At 37.1% G+C, this 27,574-nt stretch overlaps 1 protein-coding gene across 9 annotated transcripts in view; it reads left to right on the forward strand.

The window, feature by feature from the left end:
- EML1 (EMAP like 1) overlaps positions 1-27,574 on the forward strand; it is a 174,943-nt gene that overhangs the window by 79,510 nt on the left and 67,859 nt on the right. For 8 of the 9 annotated variants that reach the window (XM_063091536.1, XM_063091538.1, XM_063091539.1 and 5 more), the window contains exon 2: positions 18,095-18,277. The exons of the other annotated variant lie outside the window; for it this stretch is intronic. In XM_063091536.1, coding sequence (XP_062947606.1) covers positions 18,095-18,277 — 183 coding nt within the window. The remainder of the gene's footprint in view (positions 1-18,094; positions 18,278-27,574) is intronic. 9 annotated transcript variants of the gene reach the window in all.

A 27,574-nucleotide genomic window follows, 5' to 3' on the forward strand; every position in this document is an offset into this window, starting at 1 on the left:
ACAGATGCATCTCAGAATTATGCTGGGTGAAAGAAGCCAGAAAATAGAGTACATACTGTATGATTCCATTTATACAAAATTACATAAAATGCAAACTAAACAATTATATAAGAGTGTACTCTGAGCAATATTTTGCAATGTATTTTGGTTTGAAGTAGGGTTTGGAATGTGAAGAGGCAAATGTTTTCTTGGGCAGATCTGAATATTCAGCTGAATGACTCAGTTGATTGCCTAGTCTGAGTTTCATTCTCTGAACTGCAATTGGAGAGAGAGCAGTGCAGAGTGCAGCAGCCCCCAGGGACAGGTAGGTACCGGGGAAATGCACCTGCTAGGCCCTACTAAGGGCACAAGCCCTGGGCACCGCTCCTGTGGGCCAGGAGTCTATTATCTTTTGTGGAATTTGGAATGAGGAGTTTCCAGTGGGATTTTAAAAGCTATTCTAAGAGAGTAAATTAGTGGGGGAGGGGGAGACATATACTTCTGCTCTGACTGCTGGAATATGCGGCCTTGATTAAAACTGCTTTTCTTTTTTTTTAAGGTTTGTTAAGAAAAAATCTGCTATAACCTTTAGGTCCACTAACAGTTCAATTTATCCTTTTCCCTTCTTTGTTCAAACTGAGTATTTTATTTTTAATATCCTGCCTTATTTCATGAAGGATTTTTTGATATCTTCCAATGCTTGAGTAGGTTTTCTGGAATCATTAAAAAAAAAAAGGACACACACACACGTATTGTGTGTATTTTTTTTTTTTTTTACTGAAAGATAGTACTTTCTTGCTTCATCTTCTCCTTTTTAAAAATAAAGCTTTCTTGAGGAATCATTGACATACAAGCATCTGAACATATATAAATGAACAATTTGATAAGTTTTGACATTTGTGTATGTCCATGAACCCATAACCACAATCGAGATAATGAAGATATTCATCGTCCCCTAAAGTTTCTTTGTGCCCCTTTGTCAGCCCTTTCCCGCCCTCTCCCCTCCAACCACTGACCTGTCACTATTGATTAGTTTGCATCTTGTGTGATTTCATGTAAGTGGAATCATACAGTATAAACTCTATCTTCTGGCTTCTTTCACCCAGCATAACGATTCTCAGACTTGTGTGTGTTGTTGCTTGTATCCTTGTTAATGTGTTTTTATTGCTGAGTGCCATCGTATGGACATACCACAGTGTGTTTGTCCATGTGCTTGTTGATGGGCATTTGTCTGTTTCCAGTTTGGGGCTATTACAAATAAAGCTGCTTTGAACATTTGTGTCCAGGCCTTGGTATGGACATAAGCTTTCGTTTCTCTTGGGTGCATACCTAGGAGAGGAGTGGTTGGATCAAACAGTGGGTATGTGTTTAACTGTTCGCCAAAGTGGTTGTACCACACGACATCCTCACAGCCGTGTTTCAGAGACCCAGTGGCTCCACGTGCTTACCAGTACTTGGTGTGGTCAGTCTTTTTATTTTCAGACCTCATACTGGTTTTGAGATGATAATTCATTTTAGTTTTAGTTTGCATTTTTCTAATGACTAAGGATGTCAACCATGTTTTGATATGCTTGTTTGCCATCTGTATATCTTTGGTGAAGTCTCTGTTCAGATCTTTTGCCTCATTTTAAATTGGTCATTCATTTTCTTATTGAGTTTTGAGAGTGCTTCATGTAATTTGGATATGAGTTCTGTATCAGATACATGATTTGCAAATACGTTCTCCTATTCTGTGGCTTGTCTTCTCATTCTCTTAAGTGTCTTTTGTAAAGTGGAAGTTCTTCATTTGAATGACATCCAATTTGTCATTTTTTTATTTTATGGATTGGGGTTTTGCTGTCATTTCTAAGAGATTTTTGCCTAACCAAGGTCACAAAGATTTTCCCTTAAGTTTTCTTCTAGAAGTTTTATAGTTTTACATCTTACAGTTAGGTCTGTGATCCATTTTGAGTTAATTTTTGTATACAGTGCAACACATGACATTGTTCTGTTTCATTTTTTTGTGTATGGATATAATTGTCCCAGCATGAGTTGTTGAAAAGTTTGTCTTTTCTCCACTGAATTGCCTTTGTGCCTTTGTCAAAAATCAGTTGACTATATATATGTCTTGGTCTATTTCTTAGCTCTCTATTCTGTTGCATTGATCTATTTACACCATTACCACATTGCCTTGATTACTGTACCTTTATGATAATTGTCAGGCAGTGTAAATCTTTCAATTTTGCTCTTCTTTTTCCAAGTTGTTTTGGCTATTCTAGGTCCCTTACATTTTTATGTACATTTTAGGATCTGCTTTTCACTTTCTACAAAAATACTGCTGGGATTTTGATTGAAATCGCATTGAATCTATAGGTGAAATTTTTCTGCAGGGAAATTTGTTATCTTAACAATAATTAGCAATGAGTCTTCCAATCTGTGGACACAGTATGTATATTTATTTAGGTTTCTCTCAGCAATGTTTTCTGAGAGTAAAAGCAATGTTACTTTCAGTGTACATGTATTGAACATCTTTTGTCATGAACCTTAAGCATTTCATATTTTCAGTAATATTGTAAATAGTTTCAATTGTTTGGTACAAGTATATAGAAATACAACTGATTTTTGTATGTTGATCTTCTATCCTGCAGCCTTGATTATTAGTTCTAGTAACTTTTAGTTCTGCTAACTTTTTGGTGGGTTCCATCAGATTTTCTAATTGGACAATCATGTCATCTGGAAAAAAGACAGTTTTACTTATTACTTTCTAATCTGGATACCTTGTATTTCCTTTTCTTGCCTGTGGCACTGACTAGAACCTCCAAGACAATACTGAGTAATAATAAGTTTGTTGTGGTTTTTCTGCAGATGCCCTTCATCAGGTTGAGGAAGTTCTTTTCTATTCCTAGTTTACTGTTCACCAGGAATGGATATTGGATTTTGTCAAAGGCTTTTTCTGCATCTATTGAAATGATCACATGGTTTTTATTTTTAAGTCTGTTAATATGGATTGCATTGATCTTTGAATGTTAAACCAATCTTGTAACTCCTGGAATAAACCTATTAATAGGTCATGATGTATTCTCTTTTTAAAGAATTTTTGCATTTATTTTAATGAGGGATATTGGTCTGTAGTTTCCTTTTTTTGTAATGTATTTGTCTGATTTTGATATTAATAATTAGAGTAATGCTGGTCTAATAGATGAGCAAAATTTCCTCCTCTTCCATTATCTTGAAGAGATGGTGTACAATTGGTATTATTTCTAACTAAATTGTTGGTAGAATTTACCAGTCCAGTCTGTGGAAAGGTTTTTAACCATACACTCAGTTTCTTTAATAGGGCTGTTTAGATTATTTCTTTTATTAGCCTTGGTAGTTTTTTCTTTCAAAGAATTTGTGTATTTCATCTAAGATACTGAATTTATTGTCATAAAGCTTTTCTTAATATTCCCTTATTACTTTTTAAATCTCTGTAGATCTGTCGTGATGTCACTTCTCTTATTCCTGATATTGATATTTTCTGCTTTTTTTTTTTTTCCTGATCAGTTTTGGCTATATGTTTGTCAGTTTTATGTATTTTCTCAAAGAACAAGCTTTTAGTTTTATTAATTTTTCCTTTTTTTTTTTTTCCCCCTATTTCATTGATTTCTGCTCCAATGTGTATTACTTCCTTTCTTCTCTTTACTTTGGGTTTCTGAAAGTTTGGATTCCTTAAGGTGCGAACTGAGGTTGTATCTCTTTCTTTTCCTTCTTTTTTTTTTGTTGTTGGTGAATGGCCAGTACAGGAATCTGATCCTATGACCTCGGTGTTATTAGCACCATGCTCTCTCAACTGAACTAATTGCCAGCCCTGCTTCTCTTCTAATGTAGGTGTTTATTAATATAAATTTCTAAGAACCATTTTAGCTGCATCCCACAAATTTTGATATGCTATGTTTTCATTTTAATTCAGCCCAAAATACTTTCTAATTTCTCCTTATATTCAACTTGAATTAATTTTCTCTGTTGAATTGCCTTTACTCCTTTGTCAAATACTATTTTACTGTACTTGGGTGAGTCTGTTCTTCATTTTCTGTTCTGTTCCGTTGATCTGTATGTTTGTTCTTTCACCCGTAACTTGATGTCTTGATTACTGTAGCTTTATAATAAGTCTTGAAGTCAGATAGAGTCAGTTCTCCAACTTTATGGCTCTTCTTCAGTATTGTGTGGCTGTTCTGTGTGTTTTGCCTTTCATATAAACTTTAGAATCATTTTTTCAATATTCACAAAATAGCTTGCTGGAATTATGATTGGGATTGCATTGAATCATTGATCAACTTGGGAAGAATTGACATGATAGTATTGGGTCTTCTAATCCATGAACATGGACTATCTCTCCACTTCCTTAGCTCTTTTCCTTATAATTTTATAGTCTTCTGCATACAAATCCTGTACATATTTTGTTAGATTTATACCTAGTTATTTCATTTTTTGTGCTGTCGTGAGTGGTATTGTGTCAAATTCCAATTGTTCATTGCTGGCTTATAGGAAAACAGTTGACTTTGGCATTAGCCTTATGTCATGCAACTGTGTTATAATAACTTCTTAGTTCCAGGAGGTTTTTTGTCATTTCTTTGGGATTTTCTATATAGACATTTATGTCATCTGTAAACAAAGACAGTTGTACTTCTTCCTTCCTAATCTGAATACCTTTTACTTTCCTTGTCTTATTGCACCAGCTAGGACTTGTAGTAAAATGTCCAATAGAAGTAGTTAGAGGGACATTCTTACTTTGTCCAGTGTATTGTAACTTTCATATCTAGAAGTTTGACTTATTTTTTAATGTGTGTTTTCCATTTCCCTCCTAAACATATTCAGTCTTTTTTCCAGCTTCTTGGATGTATGTAACATAGTTATAAAAACTATTTATTTTTCCTTGTCTACTAATTCTATCATCTGTGTTATTTGCAGGTTAGTTTTGCGTGGTTGATTTTTTTCCTTATTATGGATCATATTTTTGAGCTTTGTTCTGAGATGTGGTTGAGGTACTTGGAAATGTGAAACATTTTGATCCTTTTTGGTCTTGCACTTAAGCCTGTCAGAGGACCAGAGTAGCATTTAATCTAGGGCAGTCTCCTCTGAGTTGTTCTCTACCCAATGCCCTGTAGATGATGAGGTTTTCCTACCTGGCTGGTGGTGACAGGAACTATTCCCAGCCCTGTGCGAGCTGAACTGATTGTTCTGATGATGATTCTTTCCCCAGCCTTGGGTAACATGTAAATGCTGATAAATAAGACTCAGTGTGGGGGGTTGTTCTCTGCAGATCTCTGAAGTTTTCCCTCTTTGTGTAATACTCACCTCTCTAGTCATCTTGGCTGTCCTGGTCTCCAGCTCTGACTCCTCACATGGGGAGACCTACAGGCTGCACCCGGTCTCCCCTCCTTGCCTCACATCCTGGAAACTCTGCAGGTTGTGTGATGCAGTTAGTCAAAGGATTCACCTCTTTTGTTGACCATCACTCAGTGATCACTGTCCCTCATTGTCCAGTGTCTTGAAAGCCATTGTTAAATATATTCTGTCTGTTGCTTTTAGCTGTTTAAGGTGGGATGGTAAATCCAGTCCCTGTTACTCCATCGTGGCTGGAAACAGAAATTAATGGCACTTTTTGTAAAGTAAGTAGTTCCACCATATCAATAAAAAAGGTAAAAAAAAAGTTTTACAGTAACAACCACTACAAAAAAGAAATGTGGATGGGAGTTTAGAACTCAAACTTTTCTTTAGATTCTAACCTTAGAATGTTGTAGCTCCACTTTTTAATAGGAACCTAAAAGATAAGTTCTACAAGAACCTAGATATTTTCATCCTTAAGTGTCTTCCATAAGCCAAGCATATATACTTTATTATCCTGAAGAAGTACCACCAGCTTCAGTGTGTTTTAGAAAGTTTTATCTTGGAGAGCCAAATTATCTGGTTTCGGCCCCATTGGTGGATTTTAAACCATTTAAATTGTGCTTTTCTGATTTTCATGTCAACTGTGCAAGGACAGGATCTCATGCAGGAAGTTTTGTCTGAAACTAATCAAAACTAGTAAGTCTAGGAGACAATTAATTTTATGGGTAATGTAACCATATAGTACATTAAATTTTTAAAAATTTATACTAATAGAAGTTAATAGAAAAATTAATATAAGAATAGCATTTATTGGGCCAGCCCCGCAGCTCACCCGGGAGAGTGCAGCACTTGGGAGCGTAGCGGCGCTCCCACCACAGGTTCGGATCCTATATAGGGATGGCCAGTTCGCTCACTGGCTGAGCGCGGTGCGGGCGACACCACACCAAGGGTTGCGATCCCCTTACTGGTCACAAAAAAAAAAAAAAAAAAAAAAAGAATAGCATTTATTTTATTCTTTTGCCTGAAAGTGTTTTGAAACCATGATATCAAATAAAAAATTTTCAAAGCTGCCTTTTTAGATAGTTTTTGTTAGATAAGTCAGCTTATGAACTGAGGACATCTTGTCTAGAACAACAAATGTAACAAGTGAATAGTGCAATAGAATTCATGTAAAATAAAAATGTGGGCTAACAGTTTTATAGCTTTTTCAAGTTCTGCCTTTATGCTTACTCTTTTGTCTGCTCCCTCCTTCTCTACCTTCATAATTTTAATCTTTCCTTTTGTGGTTAGGATTTGACAATCTCTTGTGACTTGTTAGGCAGCATGATTAAAAACCTCTTGATCGTATCCCAGCTGTCCCAGGACTGGACATGCCACTCCCACCCTCGGCGCTTCTGGTGCTACCGAAATTCAGAGCAAAGACCAAGTTCTGAAGCATATTTCTTCACACATGATCAGGAGTTTATTTTCTGCTCAACTGCAGGAGCTCTTGTTTGCTTTAAAACTGTAAAGCAGGGAGTGGGGAGATGTAGGAACTGTAAAGTGCCTAGGTTATTTTAGTTTCAGAAACGAGATTACTTCTGCAAAGGTAGGGGTGTGTGTGCCAGCGTTTGCAGTATTTATTTAGCAAACACTACAAAGATTTCCAGGAATCCCAGGCCTTTGTGGAAAGTCTTTGATAGCTTGATAGCTATGGTTAGGCAAAATGAGATGAGAGTATAGTTCAAGATAAAGTGATTAACCAATTTCCTAAATTCTCAACTAGAGGATTTCCAGGCTTGACTTTCTATAGATGATTCTTCTTCCTCTTTCGTTTTCAGTTATTATTCATTAACTGAACCCTAGCAACTGATCTGAAATTCTCTTGTTCCCTCACCTGTGTTTTTATCATGGTTCTTTCTGCCGAGCTTGTGACTCTGGCATACGGGAGCTGATGCGGGGTGGGGACCGTTACTTGCTCTCTCATTTGTGTCCCAATATTGCTGTTATGGATATTTGTTGGCTAGTCTCTTCTTGCTGGACTGAGCACCCTAAAACTGGGAAGGTGCAGTATTATCTGCATTGCCCAGCACTGGGTCTGGCCCAGAGGGATGTCCTATAACATTTTATTAAACTTAACTACAAGTTTTTAAAATTCCATCTCATCTAAGTTAAACATAGTCTCATGTCACTTCTCATAGTGATCTTTTGTGTCTTTTTTCTCTAGTCTCCACCACCACCATTATACAACATAAGACTTATAAAAAGGTCTTTATACCAGTTGCTTCCAGATTCAAGAGGCTCTGCTGAAGATCAGTAGCAGTGGCAGCATTTTTACACTAGTCGAGGCTATTGCAGAACTGTCCCACAGTCAATTATACGAACATTAGCTCAAGAGCTTCACTGGAGATGAGTTTATTTTGAGATAGGAATGAGTCTTGTAATTTTCTATGAAGTGATGAATTTCAGAGCTAGAGCTCCAGGGCAGGTCCAGCTCAGGGATGAACAGGCCGTGGGGTTCCTGACTGACCCAGATGATCAAAGGAGAACTGGGAGTCTCAGGACAGAAATAAAGCTGGAGCCCTTCAGCCAGGAGCAGCATACAGGGCTGCGAATCTCACAGAAGGGCGGAGATCCAGGCCTGAAAGTGACAGAGCCTGTGAAGCTTCTCTACACTAATTGTGTTTACACTTCTTTTGCTATTGGGTACTAATAGGATGGCTCAGAGCATGACAATATAACATAGCTTTTCTGCAAACAAAGCATAATATGGAAAGCCAGCTTTTATATGAGATATTTATCAGTAAATTATTGAGCAAAAGTTTATTATTCCTTGTTGCTTATACAGTTGGTTCTAAAATACTAAAATTCGGTGAGTTGTTTTTCTAAATAGCATTTGTCTTATATTTTGGGAAAAGGTAGCATGATGCAAAACTTCTGCGTATATTTTACTTAGTACCACAGAAGTCCTACTGGAGTTAATACTTGCCATGTGCACAGACAGCACGTACGGTGGAGAGAGCCCAGGTGTTACAGCTAGCCCCGGCTTGTCGCTTTCTAGCTGTGTGACCTTAGACGAGATAGACAAGAGACCCAGGTTCTCCAACCTCATCTGCGAAATGGTGACAACACCTACGTGGAAGGGTGTGTGAGCTGGAGGTGGCACACGGCACGGCACTGGCGCTGACACACAATGAGTGGTGACTGTAGGGTAGCTCTTATTTTGGTGCTGCCTTTGTATTAAATCATTAAAGAAAAGACAGTAAGACATTTCAAGATAAAAGAGGACAGATTCTTTTAAGATGAATAGGCCCCCTTTGACCTCAGACAACAACAATGTCTCAATATTATGAAAAGATTTAGAGTCAAGAACCTGTTTTTATCTCCAGATAATGAGATAATCATGAAGGGAGGAAAGAATTACACCTCTCTCACCTTTTAAATAGAATAAAACAGACAAGTTACCAGAAAACCCTTTTGTGCCCCTTTTCACAGTAAAAATAAAAATGTGACTAAACTTAAAAGTCATAGCCGTAAATAGCTACATGAGCATCTCGGGAAGGGCAGAGCTGCCAGGTCATCTTTTTGCCTTCCTGGGTCATGGCATCCCCTGGAACTCAGAAGGGAGCCAGTGTTTGGCTGGGGTCTCAGTGTTTGACTGGGGTCAAGACGCAGATGCAGCCGAGGGGTGGGATTTCAGCCGATCCTTTTGCCACGAATCATGTGCTGCTGCGGAAGAGGGCTTGTGTCATATCAGACTGTGCTTATCTTAAAGTTAACGTCACACTCCCTCAACTTGACCAGAGGTGCTACAGAGGCAGAAATGGTCTCTTTTACTCTAATCTAGACCTCTCTCATGCAGCAAGCACTGCACAGTATTTGCAGAATTTGTTCAATAACTATTGTTAATCATTGATTTCGCTGACGGTCAATGTTTGCTTTTTGCTATTACAAATAATAATATGCACAACAATGAACTATAATAATTCTAAACTACCACGTGTGTCGAGCATCTGTATGCCACCATTGTGCTGGATGTCTCACATACATTAACATTTATCCTCCAGGTCCATCCGAAGGCAGGTGTTATTATGTCTGGAGTAGTCAAGTCATTTGCCAAGGCTATAGCTAATAAATGACAGATCCAGGAATTTCTGAGCTCTGCCCTATTTGAGTTCCCAATCAGTGTTCTCTCCTTTGCACCTTGCTACTACCTCTAAAGCTGCAGGACCCAGACAGGTCAGGTCAGGTAACCCTTAGTAGCCTTTCTGAAAACTAATTTTCTGCACTGTGTTTGGCCCATGACAAAATGCCATGAGGTTGGTCTGCTGTTGGCAGAGGATGCGGAGTGGCTTTTAGGGCAGTTGGCCAGCCTAAGACATCTGCTTTAAGTGCCTTGCACCAGTGTGGGATCAGTTGTACCTCAGATTAAATCTTGTCTACCCCTTCGCACATGGAGTCAGCGTGTGCAAGTGATCAGTATCTGAGAGACAGTTACCCGATACTGAGATAAAGGGCATTCATTGTACCACACATATGCAGTTGCATGCTGTCGTGTGTAAATAGATCCCAGGCCTTCCCTAAGGAAATGAGCAGGTGCCACAACTCCAGCCAGTAGTTCATTCATACAGAAGTTTAAAAAGCCAAGCGGTAAAAGAAGAGAGAATATTGTCTTTTCCAAATACCCCTCTAACACTACAAAGTGAAGTGATGATTGACTAGAGTGTGAAAACTTTGGGAAAAAAACATTAAAAGGCTCTGTTATTGACATAGTTTTAATGACCTCCATAGATAACTTTTACAGGTACAAGAACTAAATTACTTTAAAATAAATAACTTGTTAAGGTTTTATGTGTGCTGTATTCTCAATTTCCTTTGATGGAATGCAGGTGAAATTTCCCATCTCATGCTGTGGGCTCCTGTGAAACGTTCAGAGGTTGGAAATGGTTTGTGTTGGTTAGACCAAGCTTTGGGTTTTGTTTTTCACTATACTAATCAGCTTTTGCTCAGCTGAACTGAGGTATAAAGTAACTGGAACTACCGTGGCCTTTCTGTACACAAGAAGGTTAAAAACTTCAGAGAGCTCATAGGGGCTGCCAAGAAGTCTCCCAGTCATATTCTTGAGATTAATTACCTGCAGAGACAGACGTGAGGAAATCCATTACAGGTTAAAGTGATGATCCTGGCAGGATTTGAAAAGCACTAGGGTAAAGTCATGGGGAAAACTTCAGCAAATCTCACAAATGGAGGTTCTCTTAAGCGGATCAGATGTTTCAGTTTTTAACCATTTGTATTTGAAGGCAGATATTAAGGTGGTTGAGTTTTGGGGGGATTGAGGGATAAATTACTAAAATTAGACTTTCCTATACAGATTGGCAATATAATGAAAAGAGCCTGATTTTTAAACTTTTATTAAAGCCATACCTATCTATCATCTATCCACCCACTGAGACCACAGTGATGCTATTTTAAATCATAAACTTTTAGAGTGCTGGGAGCAGGCCAGTTTTATATTACTGTGTATGTTGTATTAATATTGATTGGAAAATGCAAGGTTGTGCTGTAGAGGTTGACTTTCTCCTCTTTAGTACTGTGTTGGCAACCACAATAAACCTGCTCAGGTCCCATTAATGAGTGTGTGTGCCCTCTCTATAAGGCTGCTTTCTACACAGACAACCCAAAGAAATTATAGAAACGTATGATTCTGTACTGTAGATTCTTTCGTGACTTAAAAACCACATATTATTAATAAAACACTAATTTCTAATTAATTATTCAGTACTAATTTCTATAACAATATTCAGACAACACATAGTAATTTTGAAGGAAATGTTAAACTCGAATTTGCTTTGGTAATTTTTATCAGTAATAATGGTAATGATGACAATAGTTTAATTATAGCTTACATTTATGCATTCATTATATGCAAAGATATATCCTAAGTGTTCTACATATATTAACTCATTTAATATCGCAACAACCCTATGAAGTAAATACCTGTTTTTGCTGCTATTGTGCAGGTGGAGAAATTGAGGAATCTAGAGATGAACTAATTTGCCCTAAGTCACATAGCTACTGAGTAGCAGAACTGGGATTTGAACCCGGGTAGCTTGACTCCAGAGTTCATGGTACTAATGACTGAAATATATGCCTGTTCCACTAGGACTCTCCAACACTAACTTAGCTCTGGAATGGCTTCTCCCACCTTCTTCCTGAGGCCAGAGACCTTCCCTGTTAGGTCTGTGATGGCCTAGGCTCCCACCCGACAGTTGTTACCCAGACCTGCTCCTCCCTTCTTTTACTCACACATTAGAAGATTTTATTAAGCTGTTTAATTGCTCCTAAGAGTGAAGAGAGATATAAAGTACCTTTTTATCCTTCCAATTTATTTCTTCCAATTGGCTGGACATTATGAAGTGGGACTTTCCTACTCTTCTATCCAGGTCAAGGGACAAATGGAGAAATCCCATGGAAGTGCTGTCCACCCACAAGAAGTTACATAGAACTTAAGGTTATTCTCTTTCCATTGAGGAACAAGTGTTCGTTTTCATCGAAATATTTCTCTGCTGAGATCTCATAGTCTAGGAGCAACCAATCACAGCAAGCAAAAATAGCTCCCCAATTGGCAAAGCCAATGGGTAAACTTTATCTCACTTGAACTCTCAAAAAGTTATTTTATTTTATGTTATTCAACAAAACTGTCATTTTTGAGATAATTCTATGTATTTTTAACACAATATAGATTCATATAACTACCTCCACCAAGGATACAGAACATTCCAGTCATCCCCCAAAATTCTCTTTTTGCTGTGTCCCTGCCCCAGCCCTCAGCAACCACTGTTCTGTTCTCTGTCACTATAGTTTCATCTTTTGGAGAATGTCCTATAAATGGAATCCTATAGTATGTCACCTTTTGGGGCTGGCTTCCTTCACTTATCATAATGCCTTTGAGACCCATTCAAGTTGTTTTGTGTATCAGCTGTTCATTCCTTTTTATTACTGAGTAGTATTCCATTGTATGGATGTACCCTAGTTTATCCAGTCACCAGCTGAAGGACGTTTGTGTTGCTTCTAGTTTTTTATTTTTACCAAGTCTGAATAGAGCTCCTGTAAACATTGCTGTAGAGGTTTTTGTATGAATATGTGTTCATTTCTCTAAAGTAGCTATAAATTGCTAGGTCATATGGGAAATGCATGTTCCCATATGTGTATGGGAAATATAAGTGTATAAGAAAATGTTACACTGTTTTCCAGAATGGTCATACCATTTTGTGTGCCCAACAGCAATGTAGGAGAGTTTCTCACTGCATTTGGTTTGTCAGTATTTTTTATTTAATCATTTTAATAGGTGTGTAGTGATGTCTTATTGTGGTTTTAATTTGCGTTTCCATAATGATTAGTGATGTTGAACATCTTTTCATTTGCCTCTTTGTCATTTATATAACCTCTTTGGTATCCATTCAAGCCTTTTGCCTATTTTTTCTCTTGCCTATTTTTTAATTGGGTTGTTTCTTTTCTCACTGTTGAATTTTAAAAGTTCTTTATAAGTCTTTATATGAGAGACAGAAAAAAAGAACATACGCATACACCCACCAGTACTTCTAACAAACAATGTGGATCTTACATTGGGAGCATCAAGAATGGTATATTTAGTTCTAGGAGAGGAGGAGGATGAGAAAAGGATATTTGCAAGTTGTTCTTGCTTCATAGTTTTGATTTCTTTAAAGAGCTATGCCTAGGATATATTTTTTGAAAGACTTTCAGTTAACAGATATTTAACATTTGTTATTCTCTCTCAGAAATGCTATAGACAAACTTGAAAATATTTGTATGTATGAAACAACTATTTGTTAATTGAAAAGTTGATGGAGCCTAAATTTAGGGGCAAGACAATTATATCCAGTAGGCAGAAGTTATAAGATGGCAGATTTCAATGTGAAGGCCAGTTACTATTATCTGAATATTGCATATATTTTCATATTCCCATGTTTTTGTTTTAAATTGTTTCCTTTGCCAAGAATGCTGTTTTTCTTGCTTTTCCATCTGGTTAATATTTTTATTCTTCAACATCAACCCTTGCTTGATCCTATTTTTCCAAATATAATTTATATACCCTTTCCTATGAACATATGTTCAGCTTTTTCTATGAATTTTTAGCTTTGTATATTTCTCACTTATGTAACTTATCAAATTGTTGTAGAAATTTGTGGATATGTGTCTTCTCTACTAAACAGAGAGCTTCTTAAAGATAGCTAGCTGTGTGAGTCAGTCATCTTTATATTCCCAGCAATATAATGCATACTTCATAAGAGATACCCATTTACCCATTTATTCATTAATTTGCCAAATATTTATTGAGTTTCTACTGTACTTTGCATACTGAGGGGCAGAGCAATGAACTGGCAGAAAAGATCCCTGCTTTATGGGGATCTTTAGATTTTATTGATCTTTTCAGAGAGACAACTTCTCCTTTCCTAATACAGGAATTTTAAAGCTATTAATTTTCCTCTGAGCCCTGCTTTAGCTGCATCCCATACATTTTGATATGTTGTATTTTCATTATCATTCAATTAAAAATATTTTCTAATTTCTCCTTTCATGTCTTCTTTAGCCCAATTATAAGTATGTTGTTTAAATTTTAAGTATTTGTGATTTTTCTGGTTGTCTTATTGTTTTTGATTTCTAATTTCCAATTTGATTTCTCTGATCATTGTGGTCAGAGAACATGCTTTTATGATCTTTAAGTTTATTCAGATATGTTTTATGGCCCAGAATATGATGTGTCCTAGTAAATGTACCATATGCACTGCTGTTGCTGGCTGTAGTTTTCTGTACATATCAATTAAGTCAAGGTGGTTTATAGTATTGTTCAGATCTTCTACATATTTACTGATGTTTCTATTAGTTGTCCCATCAGTTGCTACACGAAGGGTGTTAAAATCTTCAGGAAACTTGTAGAATTGTTTTTCTCACTTTAATTCTTCATGTATTTTAAAGCTCTATTGTTGGACACATACATATTTATTATTGTTATATCTTCCTGATAATTGATGGTTTTTTCATTATGAAAAGATTCTCCTTATTTCTAGTAATGCATTTTATTTGACATCTTTTTTATCTGATATTAGCTACTGCAGCTTCCTTATACTTACTGTTTGCATAGTATATATATTTTTCCATTCACTTACTTTCAACCTATCTGTGTTTTTGTATTAAATAGACAATAATAGACATCATATAATTTTTTGTCTCTAATAGACAGCATATAGTTGGGTCTTGCTTTTCTAAAAAAATTTTTATTCTGACATTCTCTACCTCTTAATTGGTGTGTTTAATGCAGTTATTGCTTTTAATTTAATATTAAATTTCTATGTTTGGTTTTGATTTACCATTTTATTTTTTTATTTTTTACTTCTCTCTCCTTTTTTATACTGCTGTTCCTCTTTTACTTACTTGTTTTGGATTATTTAAATATAGAATTTTATTTTAATTTTTCTGCTAGCTTTTTAGTCACACTTCTTTGCATTATTCTTTAGTAGTTTACCAGGGATTACATATACATCTGTAATTTTTCTACTTAGAGTTAATAATAACCACTTATACAAGATCTATTATATAACATGATGACTAAATTAATAACAATGTATTGTATTCTTGAAAATTTCTACGAGAGTAGATTTTAAATGTTCTCACCACAAAAAATAATAAGTATGTGAGGTAATGTATATGTTCATCAGCTCAACTTAGCCATTCCACAATGTACACATATTTTAAAGCATGTTGTACACAATAAATGCACACAGTTTTTTAAATATAAAAATAAATAAAATATGTTATAACCACTTACAGCTAATACTGTAAAATATTGAAATTTTGCAACCTTATAGACCCATATCTATCCCATCTTTTATGTTATGGTAGTTATATGTATTACACATATATACATTATAAACTCTCTAAGACAATGTTATAATTTTTGTCTTAAAATGTTTAAAGTTTATAAGAACATCAAGAGGAAAAGGCACAAAGAAAAAAATTAGTCTTTGCAATTCAGATACTTAACATTTCCAGTGCTTTTATTCTTTTCTGAGGGTCTGAGTTTGCATCTTATATATTTCTCCTTAGTCTGAAGAACTTCCATTAGCATTTCTTGTAGTGCAGAGTTCTGGTGATGAATTCTCTCAGTTTCTGTTAATCTGAAAATGTATTTTGCCTTTATTCTTGGAAGATATTTTGCTGGATATAGAATTCTGGATTGAATTTTTTCTCATTCAGTACTTTATGCTGTTTTACTCTCTTCTGGTCTCCATGGTTTATGATAAGTCAGCTGTTAATCAGATTGTTTTTCCCCTGTGTATAATATGTCATTTTTCTCTTGCTATTTTCAATATTTGCTCCTTAACCTCGGTTTTCAACAGTTTAACTATCATGTACCCTGAAGTAGGGTTCTTTACATTCATTTTGCTTTGTCTTTGATAAGCATTTTAGAGTTGTACATTTCTGTCCATCAGATTTGGGATATTCAGGCCATTATTTTTCAGATATTCTTCTGCCCTGTTCTCTCTGTCTTTCTCTCTTCTCCTTCTTGTATTTCAATTAAATGCATGTTGGGCTGTTTGGTATCATCTAACAAATCTCCAGGGTTCTACTCATTTAAAAAAAAATTTTTTTTCTCTGTGTTTTTCACTTTGGATGCTTTCAATTGATTTATCTTCAGGTTTACTTAGTCTTTCCTCTGTTGTGTCCATTAAGTTGTTAAGTCCATCCAGTGGATTTTTTATTTCAGAAAATGTATTTTTTAATTCTAGACTTTTCATTTTTTAATTGTTTCTATTCCTTTGCCAAGACTTCTCGTTTCTCTACTGAAATTTTCATTCACAGGAAAAATGTTTGTTATACTTATTGAGGATAGTCATAATATCTATTTTAACTTCCTTGTCTGTTCATTCCAGTATTTCATTCATTTTGGAGTTGGACTCAATTTTTTTTTTTTTCTCTTGAGAATGTTTCATTTCTTGACTCTCAGTATGTTGGGTAATTTTGAATTGTATCCTTGAAATTGCAAATGTTAAGTTATGAAGATTCTGTATTCTGTTATTTTTCTCTGATGAGTGCTGTTTTCTTTGTTTTAGTAAGTACTTTCCTTGGCTCGAGACTTGAGTTGAAAACTACTGTTTCTTTGTCAGCGGCTCCAGGCTCAGGTCTGATCTTTTGTGTTCAGCTGGAGAACTTGGGTCTGTTCTGTGCATGTGTGATTCCCAGGTCAGTCAGAGATGTGCGTAGACAGAGTCTGAGGATCCCTCTCTTGCTTTTTCCCTTCTGGGATTTTCCCACTCTCTTCAGAGTCGTAGTTTCCCAACTTCACTTTTTTGATTTCTTAGGACAAGAAGACTTTGGGGTTTCCCACATGTACTCTCACCCTCACTGTGTGTACCACTTAGCCCTGGGCTAAAAACCATGAAAAAGGGAATTTACTTATAGTTCCATGTCTGCTCTCCTCAAAGTGAATGTGAGCTCCCCACCGGAGTCTGCCATCTTCTGTTCACTTTGTAGTACCTTCAAGTAGTTGTTTTTTGTGTTATTTCCAGGCTTAATAACTGCTTTCTGTATGGGGTGTGCCATCTGGTAGGGTCTTAGACTGCCATACCTGGAAGCAGAAGTGACTCCATGATGCTTACATTTCTGTTGGGAGAGGTCAACAATAAATGAACCATCAAGGTGATTATAGTTTATGGTACATGCTGTGGAAAAAATAAGGCTGATAAGATAAAAAGTAACAACTTTAAGTAGGTTTTGAGGAAGATACTCTAAAAAACTTCTGTTTGAGTTGAGACCTAAAGAACAAGAATTGGGTCATGCAGAAAGCTGGCTGAGAAATGTTTCAAGCAGAGGCAACAGATGTTGCTTGAGTATCCCTTATCTGAAATGCTTGGGACCAGAAGTGTTTCAGATTTTGAATTTTTTCCAATTTTGGAATATTTGCATTATATTTAACCAGTTGAGCATCCCAAATCTGAAATGCTCCAATGAGCATTTCCTTTGAGTGTCATGTCAGTGCTCAAAAAGTTTTAGATTTTAGAGCATTTCAGAGTTAAGATGTTTGGATTTGGGATACTCAACTGTACCAAAGCTCTAAGGTGGAGGAGAGTGGCCAACAGGACTGAAGCACAGTAAGGGAAGAAAAGAATAACGTGAAATGAGGTCAGAGAGGTGAGGAAGATCATGTAAAGCCTTGTAGACCCTGATTAGGAGTTGGGAATTATGATTGTGTATAAGAAAATTGATTACCACAGGTATAAGGGTATGTTTACCAAACATATTTGACCACTCATATTGCTTTGACCTTAAAAGTCTTGACAGGTGGATAGTGTGGCCTTAGGATTATATAACCTACCTGTCAGCATTGTTGGAACAAAAGCTAGAAGACCATGCAGAATGGATTTCTGCAATGTATGGGGAGTTGAAGCAGACATATCCTAACATCTCTTCTACTACTGAGGTTCTTTCATATCATTGAAAAGAAAATAATTTGGCCTGCATGTAGAAAACTATGATGGCAATTAAAACTGTAGTTTAAAACAGAAAGCACAGATGTAGAGAATGAAAAGACTATAGTAGAATGAAGAGTTGTAGTTCTGTGAAGCACAAGATTTCTCATGATTTCTGCATAAGAGCAGTTGTCTTCAGTTTGTAAATTGTACTGTGGTAAAGCAATGTGCTAGTGTACGTTTATGGGTCTGATTTCCGTGGGGAGCATTTGGAACTCACTGGATCCTTTCCTTTGGTGCAGATGACAGCGCTTCTGCTGCAAGTAGCATGGAGGTAACAGACCGCATTGCCTCCCTGGAGCAGAGGGTCCAGATGCAAGAAGATGACATCCAACTGCTTAAATCAGCCCTAGCTGATGTGGTTCGGCGGCTGAATATCACAGAGGAACAGCAGGCCGTGCTGAACAGGAAAGGACCTACCAAAGGTGGGCATGTTAGATATACAGGCATAGCAGTAGAATGGGTCTCACTGAAGATTCTTGCTCTAACAAATGCATACACCACTCTAATTTTGACAGAGGATCAAAACTTAGCATAACAATAAAGCAGTCTTAACATTGTCAAAATAATCACGCAAAGTGTGACGATATTTTTTTGGTTCAGTATTGGTGAATTGTATAGCGTACTGGTATACATTTGTAGGTGACCATAAAATGCTTGTTGATTCCAAGAAGGAACCATGCAGGTGGACCATTAAGAACAATTGTTTATAGGGCCGGCCCCGTGGCTCACTTGGAAGAGTGCGGCACTCATAGCGCCAAGGCCGCAGGTTCGGATCCTATATAGGGATGACCAGTGCGCTCACTGGCTGAGCGTGGTACAGACCACACCGTGCTGAGGGCTGCGATCCCCTTACCAGTTAAAATAAATAAATTTTAAAAATTAAAGGGGAAAAAAAAAGGAACAACTGTTTATCGAGATTTTCTGGGACAGAGAGAGCTGGCAAAAAACCCACGATCCTCTGGGCCCCTGTTGGAGGCTATTCCACCTGGAAACTTGTTTGATAATTCTCATCTCTTTCTGTGTGCTCAGCTTGTATTGTCATTCGTTTCAGCACAGCAAACACTTAATCGATCATCTGCCACATGCAAGGCTCTGATCCTCGGACTGGGGGTGCAGTGGTAGTGGCCCTTCCTTTGAGGAGCTCAAAATCCTAAGGTTATCACTAACTTTTCACCCCTTCCGGTGGGTAAGCTTCTTCTGGGCAAAGCCTCCTGTTTTCTTCTGAATCTGCTCTGCTGTCCACGAGGACATAGGCTACTACAGAGATCTATACCTAGTGGATTTCTGGCAAATCTAAGTCATCATTTCATGTACCTATGGCTCCTGGAAATGAGACATAAAAAAGCAACATTTGTGTAAAATAACTTTGTAGTGACCATGTATTAGTCTGTTTTCTGTTGCTTATAACACAACTCCTGAAACTAGGTAATTTATAAAGAAATAAAATCTATTTCTTACAGTGTCGGAGCCTGGCAAGTCCAAAGTCCAGGGAACACATCTGGCAAGGGCCTTTTTGTGGGTGGTGACTATCTAGTGATGCAGGGTGTCACATGGCGAATGGGTTGAGCAAGAGGGAGCTACCCGCCTCGCTTGCTCTCCTTTTAAAGCCATCAGACCCATGCCTGTGGCCACCCATTAAACTATCAGATTATTACTCCGTGAGTGGATCGATCCATCCACTAGGGCATGGTCCGCATAATCTACTCACTTCTTGAAGGCCCCACCTCTCAATTACCATAATAGGATTTCCTGCCTTCTTAACACTGTCACAGTGGGGATCAAATTCAATGAGTTGTGCGGGGACATTCAACCCACAGCACCATCTTCTTAAAATTTTGGAAATAAAGCATCTCATAAACGTTTCTGTCCCACTGATACCACACTGTCTACTTTTAACTGGAGTCTATTGCTCCTCTTTTCCCAGAATTTCTTTTCCTGTGGCTATCTCTAGAAAAGAGAATTCATTTTGGCTGTAAAAATTCCTCTGGTTAAAACATTTTGAGATTGCAGCATGCAAATATCCCTTTAAAAATACCTTTTTTTTTTTTTTTTTTTTGGATTTAACAAGTTATTTCACAATTGATGTATTTCCCTTGGGGTCAGGAGACAGGACTGTCCAACATTGCATCTTTTAGTTTTTTCTCAAATACTTGGCTACATTTTCACACATCTGTGGAAAGAAATCTATTCTTTGTCCTTCAGGGTAGTTATCACCAGCTCCACGTGAAATACACGTGCTGGGCTGATGTCTACGTTTTGAATAATCCTTTTAAATAATCTTTTTTTCTTCTTCCAAGTTACAAAGTGATTAGGGTATTTTAAATAGAAACAGGTTATTTAAGGTATTCTTGACCTCCTCAGCTTTCCCAAAATAAATCTGATGACTACTGTATCCTAAAGGGTACATTTGAAGTAGTTGCTTTATATAAAACTTCAGGCTTCTGAAACATCTTTATTTTTAGAAAATCAGGGAAGAAATAATACAAAAGACTTGCCTTATTTTCTTGATTAAGAGTGAGGTTTGATTTTTATAAAACTTGTAAGAGAAATAATTTTTTTCATAGCTATTTGATGTTTCTTTATAACATGTTTTTCATAAGTGAGAATAAATCAAAGAGTGATAGTCAGAAGGTCACACCAAGACACAGAAGATCACGAGGAAGCCGGGGACTGGGGTGGTATCCCCGGAGTGGAGCCGGCCACGGTTTCCCCAGTTTATCTGCTGCTCATTATAGGATGATGGAAGGGGAGGCAGGGGACAGTGACCTGCATCAGCAGCTCTGGTGGCTGGTTCTCTCTCAGAGAGTTACTGTGTTGGTGCTGACGTCTGCACCTCTGCCCGGATGGCTGCACTCTGTAGTCCGGGTTTGGTTGGGGGATCTTTTAGGAAAGATGGATTCTAGGCAAATCTCCTTTGGTTTGTAAGAGGACACGTCATCATCGTCGTCATTATTATCACTCTACAGTATTTGGGCTTGCTATTGCAGTACAAACTTGAAGTAGACTGGACACACGTCATTCGAATTTTTAAATATTAAGTGATTTCCCCCCCAAGATTGGTAGTCGGAAGCTTAGGGCTGAGTGTTTGGAGCTTCAGGTGCACATCTTTGTGCTGTTTGCCCAGTGACAGGGATGCCTGTGCTGAAAGAAGCAGGCTGCTTTGGGAGGCAGTGAGCGTTCAGTGCTCGGTGTGGCTCAGCTCAAAGTAGGTGCTGCAGAGAGTTGGGTCATTGTGCTACAGCTGTCCCTCACTGCTGGTCTGCAATTAACCCTCACTAGTCTCAGCATTGCCTATGGGGCCATAGCTCATCATTCTAATTCCTTTTCACAGCAGTACTTCGCTTATTTGAAAAAAGTTGTCATGACCTCTAAGCTTTGACTGACTTTAGCATTCTTCATGTGACTTAACTAGTATAACAATGAGACCTGCAGTTTCATGAAGGTACTTCACTAAAAGACTAAGTTCAAGGCTTCCTGAGACAGGGGAAAGATTGTGGACAGCCTCATAATATGCTGGGCCTGTGGCTATATGGGCATAGCCTAGTTAGAGGGAGCTATGTCTCAGACTCTACTTTCTCTTGGCAGCATTTTCCTGTCCTTGAGATAGGCCTGCTTGTACTAATTATCCGATTCTTCTTTACCCAGTGGATACTGCCTTGGGTCTTAGGACTTACTCAGTCTCTACATAAGCTCCCCAGCTTTGCTTTCTCCTTTTCCTTTGGTGTAGTTGTTATAGTCTTATGGGACCATCATCGTATATGTGGTCTTCTGTTGACCGAAACATCATTATGTGGCCCATGACTGTAGTTTATAGAGGCACACACTCTTAAAATTCTTGCTAATACTAGAGTGTTTTCATAGTTGTGATTGGAGTGGGGCAGTACTCACTGCTAGCAGAGTGCAGTGGACACACCCCCTTAGATTGCTGTTGTGAGTATAGATACAGAAAAGCACGTGATGGGCAAGGAGTCTAGTGCAGCATTACACGTGATGGACAGGAAACAGTAAGGACACAGCAAGCAGGAGGGACATGGCCAGAAAATTGTGGTGCCTCTGTATGATTAAGTGCTGTATAATCTTTAAAAATGTTTGTATTATTGGTGACAAGAAGGAAAATGCTTATGCATTACATTAAGAGTCAAAAGCAGGACATAAAACCATATATACTGTATCATTTCAAGTAAACAGACAAAATTTATGCAATGAAGACTGGAATAAATTATACCAAAATTATTAGTGGGTTTTTCCTGAGTGATGGGATTATGACTTTTTTCTTTTTTATACTTTGTTTCTAAATGTTGCATGTACTCCTTAATAAGCAGAAGAACTTTATGTTTCAAAAATCATCTCTTTCTTACCATTGAATCTGAGGTCAGTAGCAGGGCCCTTGGCAAATGTCAGGAGACTGGGGTTTGCTCACATGCATTCTCAAGAAGACAAGGGATCGTGGGTTGGAGTTCAACTAATAATAGATCCATTGTATACATGATGAACTGCCAATTTCCATCTCAGTGTGGAACATACATTTTAAGCGTGGAATGTAGATTAAAATATAGTCACTGTTCCATGTATCTGGGATAATCAATTTTGTTATGCATTGACCAACAAGTAGTTCATATTTCTTATTTTAAATTTTGCTGTTTGTTCAGACTGTCGTTAGGTGGCTGGCCTTTTTAAATATTTTAATATGCCTTTTGCACACTTTTTTTTATCAGTTATATCAACGAGTGGGCCCATTAATTAATAAGAGAATTATATTAATTAATATATCAGAGAATTACTAAGTATAACCAAAAGGCTTCTGTTGGAAAGGTTAATAAGCAAGTCAGTCCTGTCATTCCAAGACACTGAAACCCTCTAGCCTCAGAACTGAGCCTCTGCAACCACGGTCAAGGGCAGACCACAGATCGTGTATGAGCAACCTGTGCTACATTAACTCTTAACACTGACATTCAAGATAATGCCCATAGCTTTCATTTATTGATTGCTGAGTGCTAGACTCTGCAGTAGATATTTTGATGTATTAGCTCATTTCACTTCACAATTTTGTGAGGCAGGTATTATTATGCCCATTTTATAGATGAGAAAGCAGCCTCTAGGAGATTTAATAATTTGCCCCAGGTTACAAAGCTAGCCAGCTGGGGACAAACATGGGATCAGACCCAAGTCCTGGCTGAATGTGTATTCTTTCTGCTATCCATGTCCCTTCGCTAAGCACACCTCTTAGCAATATTACTTAAATTAGCATTATTCAAATCAAACCAAATATTTAAGAAATGAATAACTGTGTGGCTGGAGATGAGAGTTGTCTTTTTTTTTTCAAGGTTTAATTTGATTTGCAAATCTTCCAAACACAATAGAAAATATTCAGTACATCATTGTGTAAAATATTATGTGATAGGGGAAACACTCCAGGGAGTAGGCTTGGGTACAGACTTCATGAATACGACCCCAAAAGCACAGGCAAGCAAAGAAAAATAAACAAATGGGATTATATCTAACTAAAAAGTTTCACAGCAAAAGAAACAAAGAGTGAAAAGACAACCAACAGAGTGGGAGAAAATATTTGCAAAATATACATCTGACAAAGGATTAATATCCAGAATATACAAGGAACTCAAACAACTTTACAGCAAAAAATAACTTAATTAAAAAATGGGCAAAGGAGCTGAATAGGCATTTCTCAAAGGAAGATATATGAATGGCCAACAGACACATGAAAAAATGCTCAGCATGACTCAGCATTCGGGAAATGCAAATCAAAACCACTTTGAGATACCATCTCACTCCAGTTAGGATAGCTATTATCCAAAAGACAGAATGATAAATGCTGGTGAGGTTGCAGAGAAAAAGGAACCCTGATACACTGTTGGTGGGACTGCAAAATGGTGTGACTTTTATGGAATGATATGGAGATTCCTCAAACAATTACAGATAGATCTACCATATGACCCAGCTATCCCACTGTTGGGAATATACCCAGAGGAATGGAAATCATCAAGTCGAAGGTATACCTGTTCCCCAATGTTCATCGCAGCACTCTTTACAATAGTCAAGAGTTGGAACCAGCCCAAATGTCCATCATCAGATGAGTGGATAAGGAAACTGTGGTATATCTACACAATGGAATACACTCTGCTATAAAAAAAGAATGAAATACTACCATTCACAGCAACATGAATGGACTTAAAGAAAATTATATTAAGTGAAATAAGCCAGACACAGAAAGAAAAAAGCCACATGTTCTCATCTGTGGGAGCTAAAAATAAATAAATAGATATTTATACAAATAAATAAGGGTTTGGGGGGTGTAATAGTCTGTTTTTTGTTGCTATAATAAAATACTTGGTAGTGGGTGGTTTATAAAGAAAAACAAAATTTATTGCTTACAGTTTCTGAGGCTGGGAAGTCCACAGTCCATCTGGTGGTGGTGACAGTCACCCAGGGTTCTCACATTGCAAGATGGCAGAAGCAGAGAGAAAGAGAGAGGAAGACAGACTCTCTTCTTCTTTTAAAGCCCTCAGAACCACACCCCTGACCACCATTTTTAATCCATTCACTACTGCAGGGTCCTGCAATCCAAACCCCTCTTCATGGCTCCACCTTTCAATTATCATAATAGGATTTCCCACCCTCTTAACAGTCACAGTGGGGCTAAGTTTTTAATACATAAAACTTGGGGGACACAACTCAAGCTTCAGGGAGTCCTGGGGGGACATAATTCAATCCACTATAGGGGGTTAAGAAGACACAATCACAATTCCTTGAACTTGTTAAGACAAGTGAACAGATATGATGTTGATGGGGGGAGGGAAGAGGAGGGGGGAAGAGGAATTGGTAAAGGGACAGGAAAATCAACTACAGTGTATATTTATAAATTTAAAAAATAAAAGAAAATAAATACAATTACTTTCATTTACAATAAAAAGTATTTGGGTACTTGCAAAAAAAAAATATTATGTTATGGTCCCTTCATAAATTGATTAGATAAGTGCAACTGACGAATTATGTTTAAGCTCCTTGCAGTCAGTGAAATTAATGCATAATTAACTTAGTTCTTTATTCTGGCTAATCAGACAAGGGAGCAAATGGCTTTTTGCTCTTTCTCTTTTGTCTCCTGTTCTTTTACTTATCTTACCCCTTATAAATTGGTGAGTTGCAAAAACAAAAACAAACAAACAAAAAATCTTCTTTTCTCTTTCAAATAGAACACACTATAGTTTCTTCTGCTTTTCTCATTAATTGCCCTCTCTGGTTGAAACAGGAATTCTGTAGTGACTTATAGAAAAGATTTAGTAGATGTTTTTAGTTTTCCAGAAATTAAGAAAGATTGTTTTTAAATTTCGTATAATGAAAATATTCAAATGTATAAAACAGTAGAAAAAAAAGTACCTTTTACCTGCCTCCGTCATTTATCAATATGCAGTCAGTTTTCTTTTATTTATTACCTCCCTCCCCAGCTGCCCCTCGCCCCATACTGGATTACTTTAAAGCAAATCCAAGACAGTGTATTATTTTATCCATAAATATGTCAGTACATACTTCTAAGATATAAAGACTCTCTTTTTAAAAATCTACAATACCATTATTACACTTATAAATTAATAGAAATTCCTTAATATTATTGTATATGAAGTCAGCATTCAGATTTCCCCAGTTATCTAATAAATGAGTTTTTAATAGCAATTTGATTGCAACATAATTCACATACCATAAAATTCACCCTTTTAATGTATACGATTCATTGGTTTTTAGTATATTCACAAAGTTGTAAAACCATCACCACTATCTACTTTTAGAAACTTTTCATCACCCAAAAAGAAACCTTGTACCCATTAGCAGTCATTTCCGGTTGCTCCCTCCCCAGCCCCTGGCAACCACTAATCTACTTTCCGTCTCTATGGATTTGCCTGTCTTGGATGTCTCCTATAAACAGAATCATGCAAGTTGTGATTCTTTGCCACTGTCGTCCCTCCCTTAGCGTAATCATTTCCAAGGTTCATTCATCCTGTGTCATGCATTGTTCCTTTTTACAGCCATAATGTTGTATGCAGCATTTTGTTTATCCATGCATCAGTGAATGGACATTTGGATTGTTAAATAAATGACTTTATGAAATCAGTTTACTAATGTCCTTTTCCCCATATATATTTCCATGATTTTGAGTTTTTAATGTTACAGGATTCTTGCACTACTCATCCAATGCCTGATAATTCAAATTTAAAAACATGTTGCAGTAGACAGCCTTATATACCTGTCGAATAGTATATTAAAACTTGATTCATGTGTATTTTGATAATTTCAAGAATTTTTTAAATGATAGAATAAGAGTTAGGATTTTAAATCTGCCTTCAGATGTCTGCACGGTAGATAAAAGGTAACATACTCCACTGTTCTGTACCTTGCTCTTTTACTTAACAGTACGTCCTGGAGGGCATTCCATTGCAGTGTATCAAGAACCTCCTCATTTCTTTTACAGCTGCACATACTTTATTGTGAGGAGGAGCCGTAGTTTATTCAGGCAGTTCCTACTGAAGTCGTTCATTTTACAGATAGTGCTGCAGTGACTGGCCTTGTGCATAGAGCATTTTGTGTTTTTGCCAGGATGTCTTTCGATTCCTGGAAGTGGAATTACTGGGTCAGAGGATCAATCCATCTGTAATTTTGCCAGGTATTGGTGATGGTGGTAATGGAAATCTTCCCCAGCACTTAAGTAATTATCCACTTTGTCTTACAATTTAGCAAAAGCAGGTTGCCTTCTCCAATTCCAAATACAGATATCTTTTAAATTTTGAAACAGATACTTAGGAATTCTAGGTTCTTAATAGTCAGATATGCTGAAATTGAGCTTTGGATTTCTGCACATAATTACATACATAATCATGGTTTTCAAAATTAAGTTTTTTTTAAAACCTAATGGGAAGTTTTACTTATCAAATGTTGCATATGAGTTATTACTATGATGTAAGTTAAAAGAGCTTCTTCATCTTTAGATTATAACTCAATATCTTATGCATTAGTAAATTTTACTAGCTATACTTGAATTTCCATATTTACATCACTGTAGTTTTGAAAATATATTATCAGAGATAGTACCTCTTGAAGTCTGGGTATTCAATCCTACCACTTAGAAAGATGAAAAAAAATATTTCACTTCAGGCTTAACTGTGAATATTTTTAGACCTGAGATTCTGAATACCTTAGTTAGAGTCAGGTTTTTCACTTACCAAACTGTGGAGTCAGACTGCAGGGAATCTCACTCAGGATAGTTATGGAGACTTTCTATTAAATAGTACGAAGTGTAGGAGGAAACTGCTGACCACAGATACTGCACATATTGCTAGAAGCCATGGACTCCAGCCTGGTTGCTCTTCTATCTCTTGTGGTGAGTTGGTAGGGTCTGGGGGAATTTATGCAGAATGGCTAACACACTCAGAAACACAGATGTTGCTTTCTAGAACACTCTTCTGACATGAATGAAGGATCATAGATTTCAGAGCGAGAAGATACCTTAAGGAACACTGTACACTAAAGATTTCCTTTACAGATAAGGAAAACAGGGCTGAGAGGGTGTTGCCCACGATCACACTTTCTGTTAGTCAATTTCTGTTGCTTATCACAAAATACCTGGAACTGGGTAATTTGTAAGAAAATGAAATTTATTGCTTACAGTTTCAGAGGCTGGGAAGTCTACAGTGCAGGGAACACATCTGGTGAGG

This window comes from Cynocephalus volans, chromosome 3 (genome assembly GCF_027409185.1).
Source record: "Cynocephalus volans isolate mCynVol1 chromosome 3, mCynVol1.pri, whole genome shotgun sequence".
Lineage (NCBI taxonomy): Eukaryota > Metazoa > Chordata > Mammalia > Dermoptera > Cynocephalidae > Cynocephalus > Cynocephalus volans.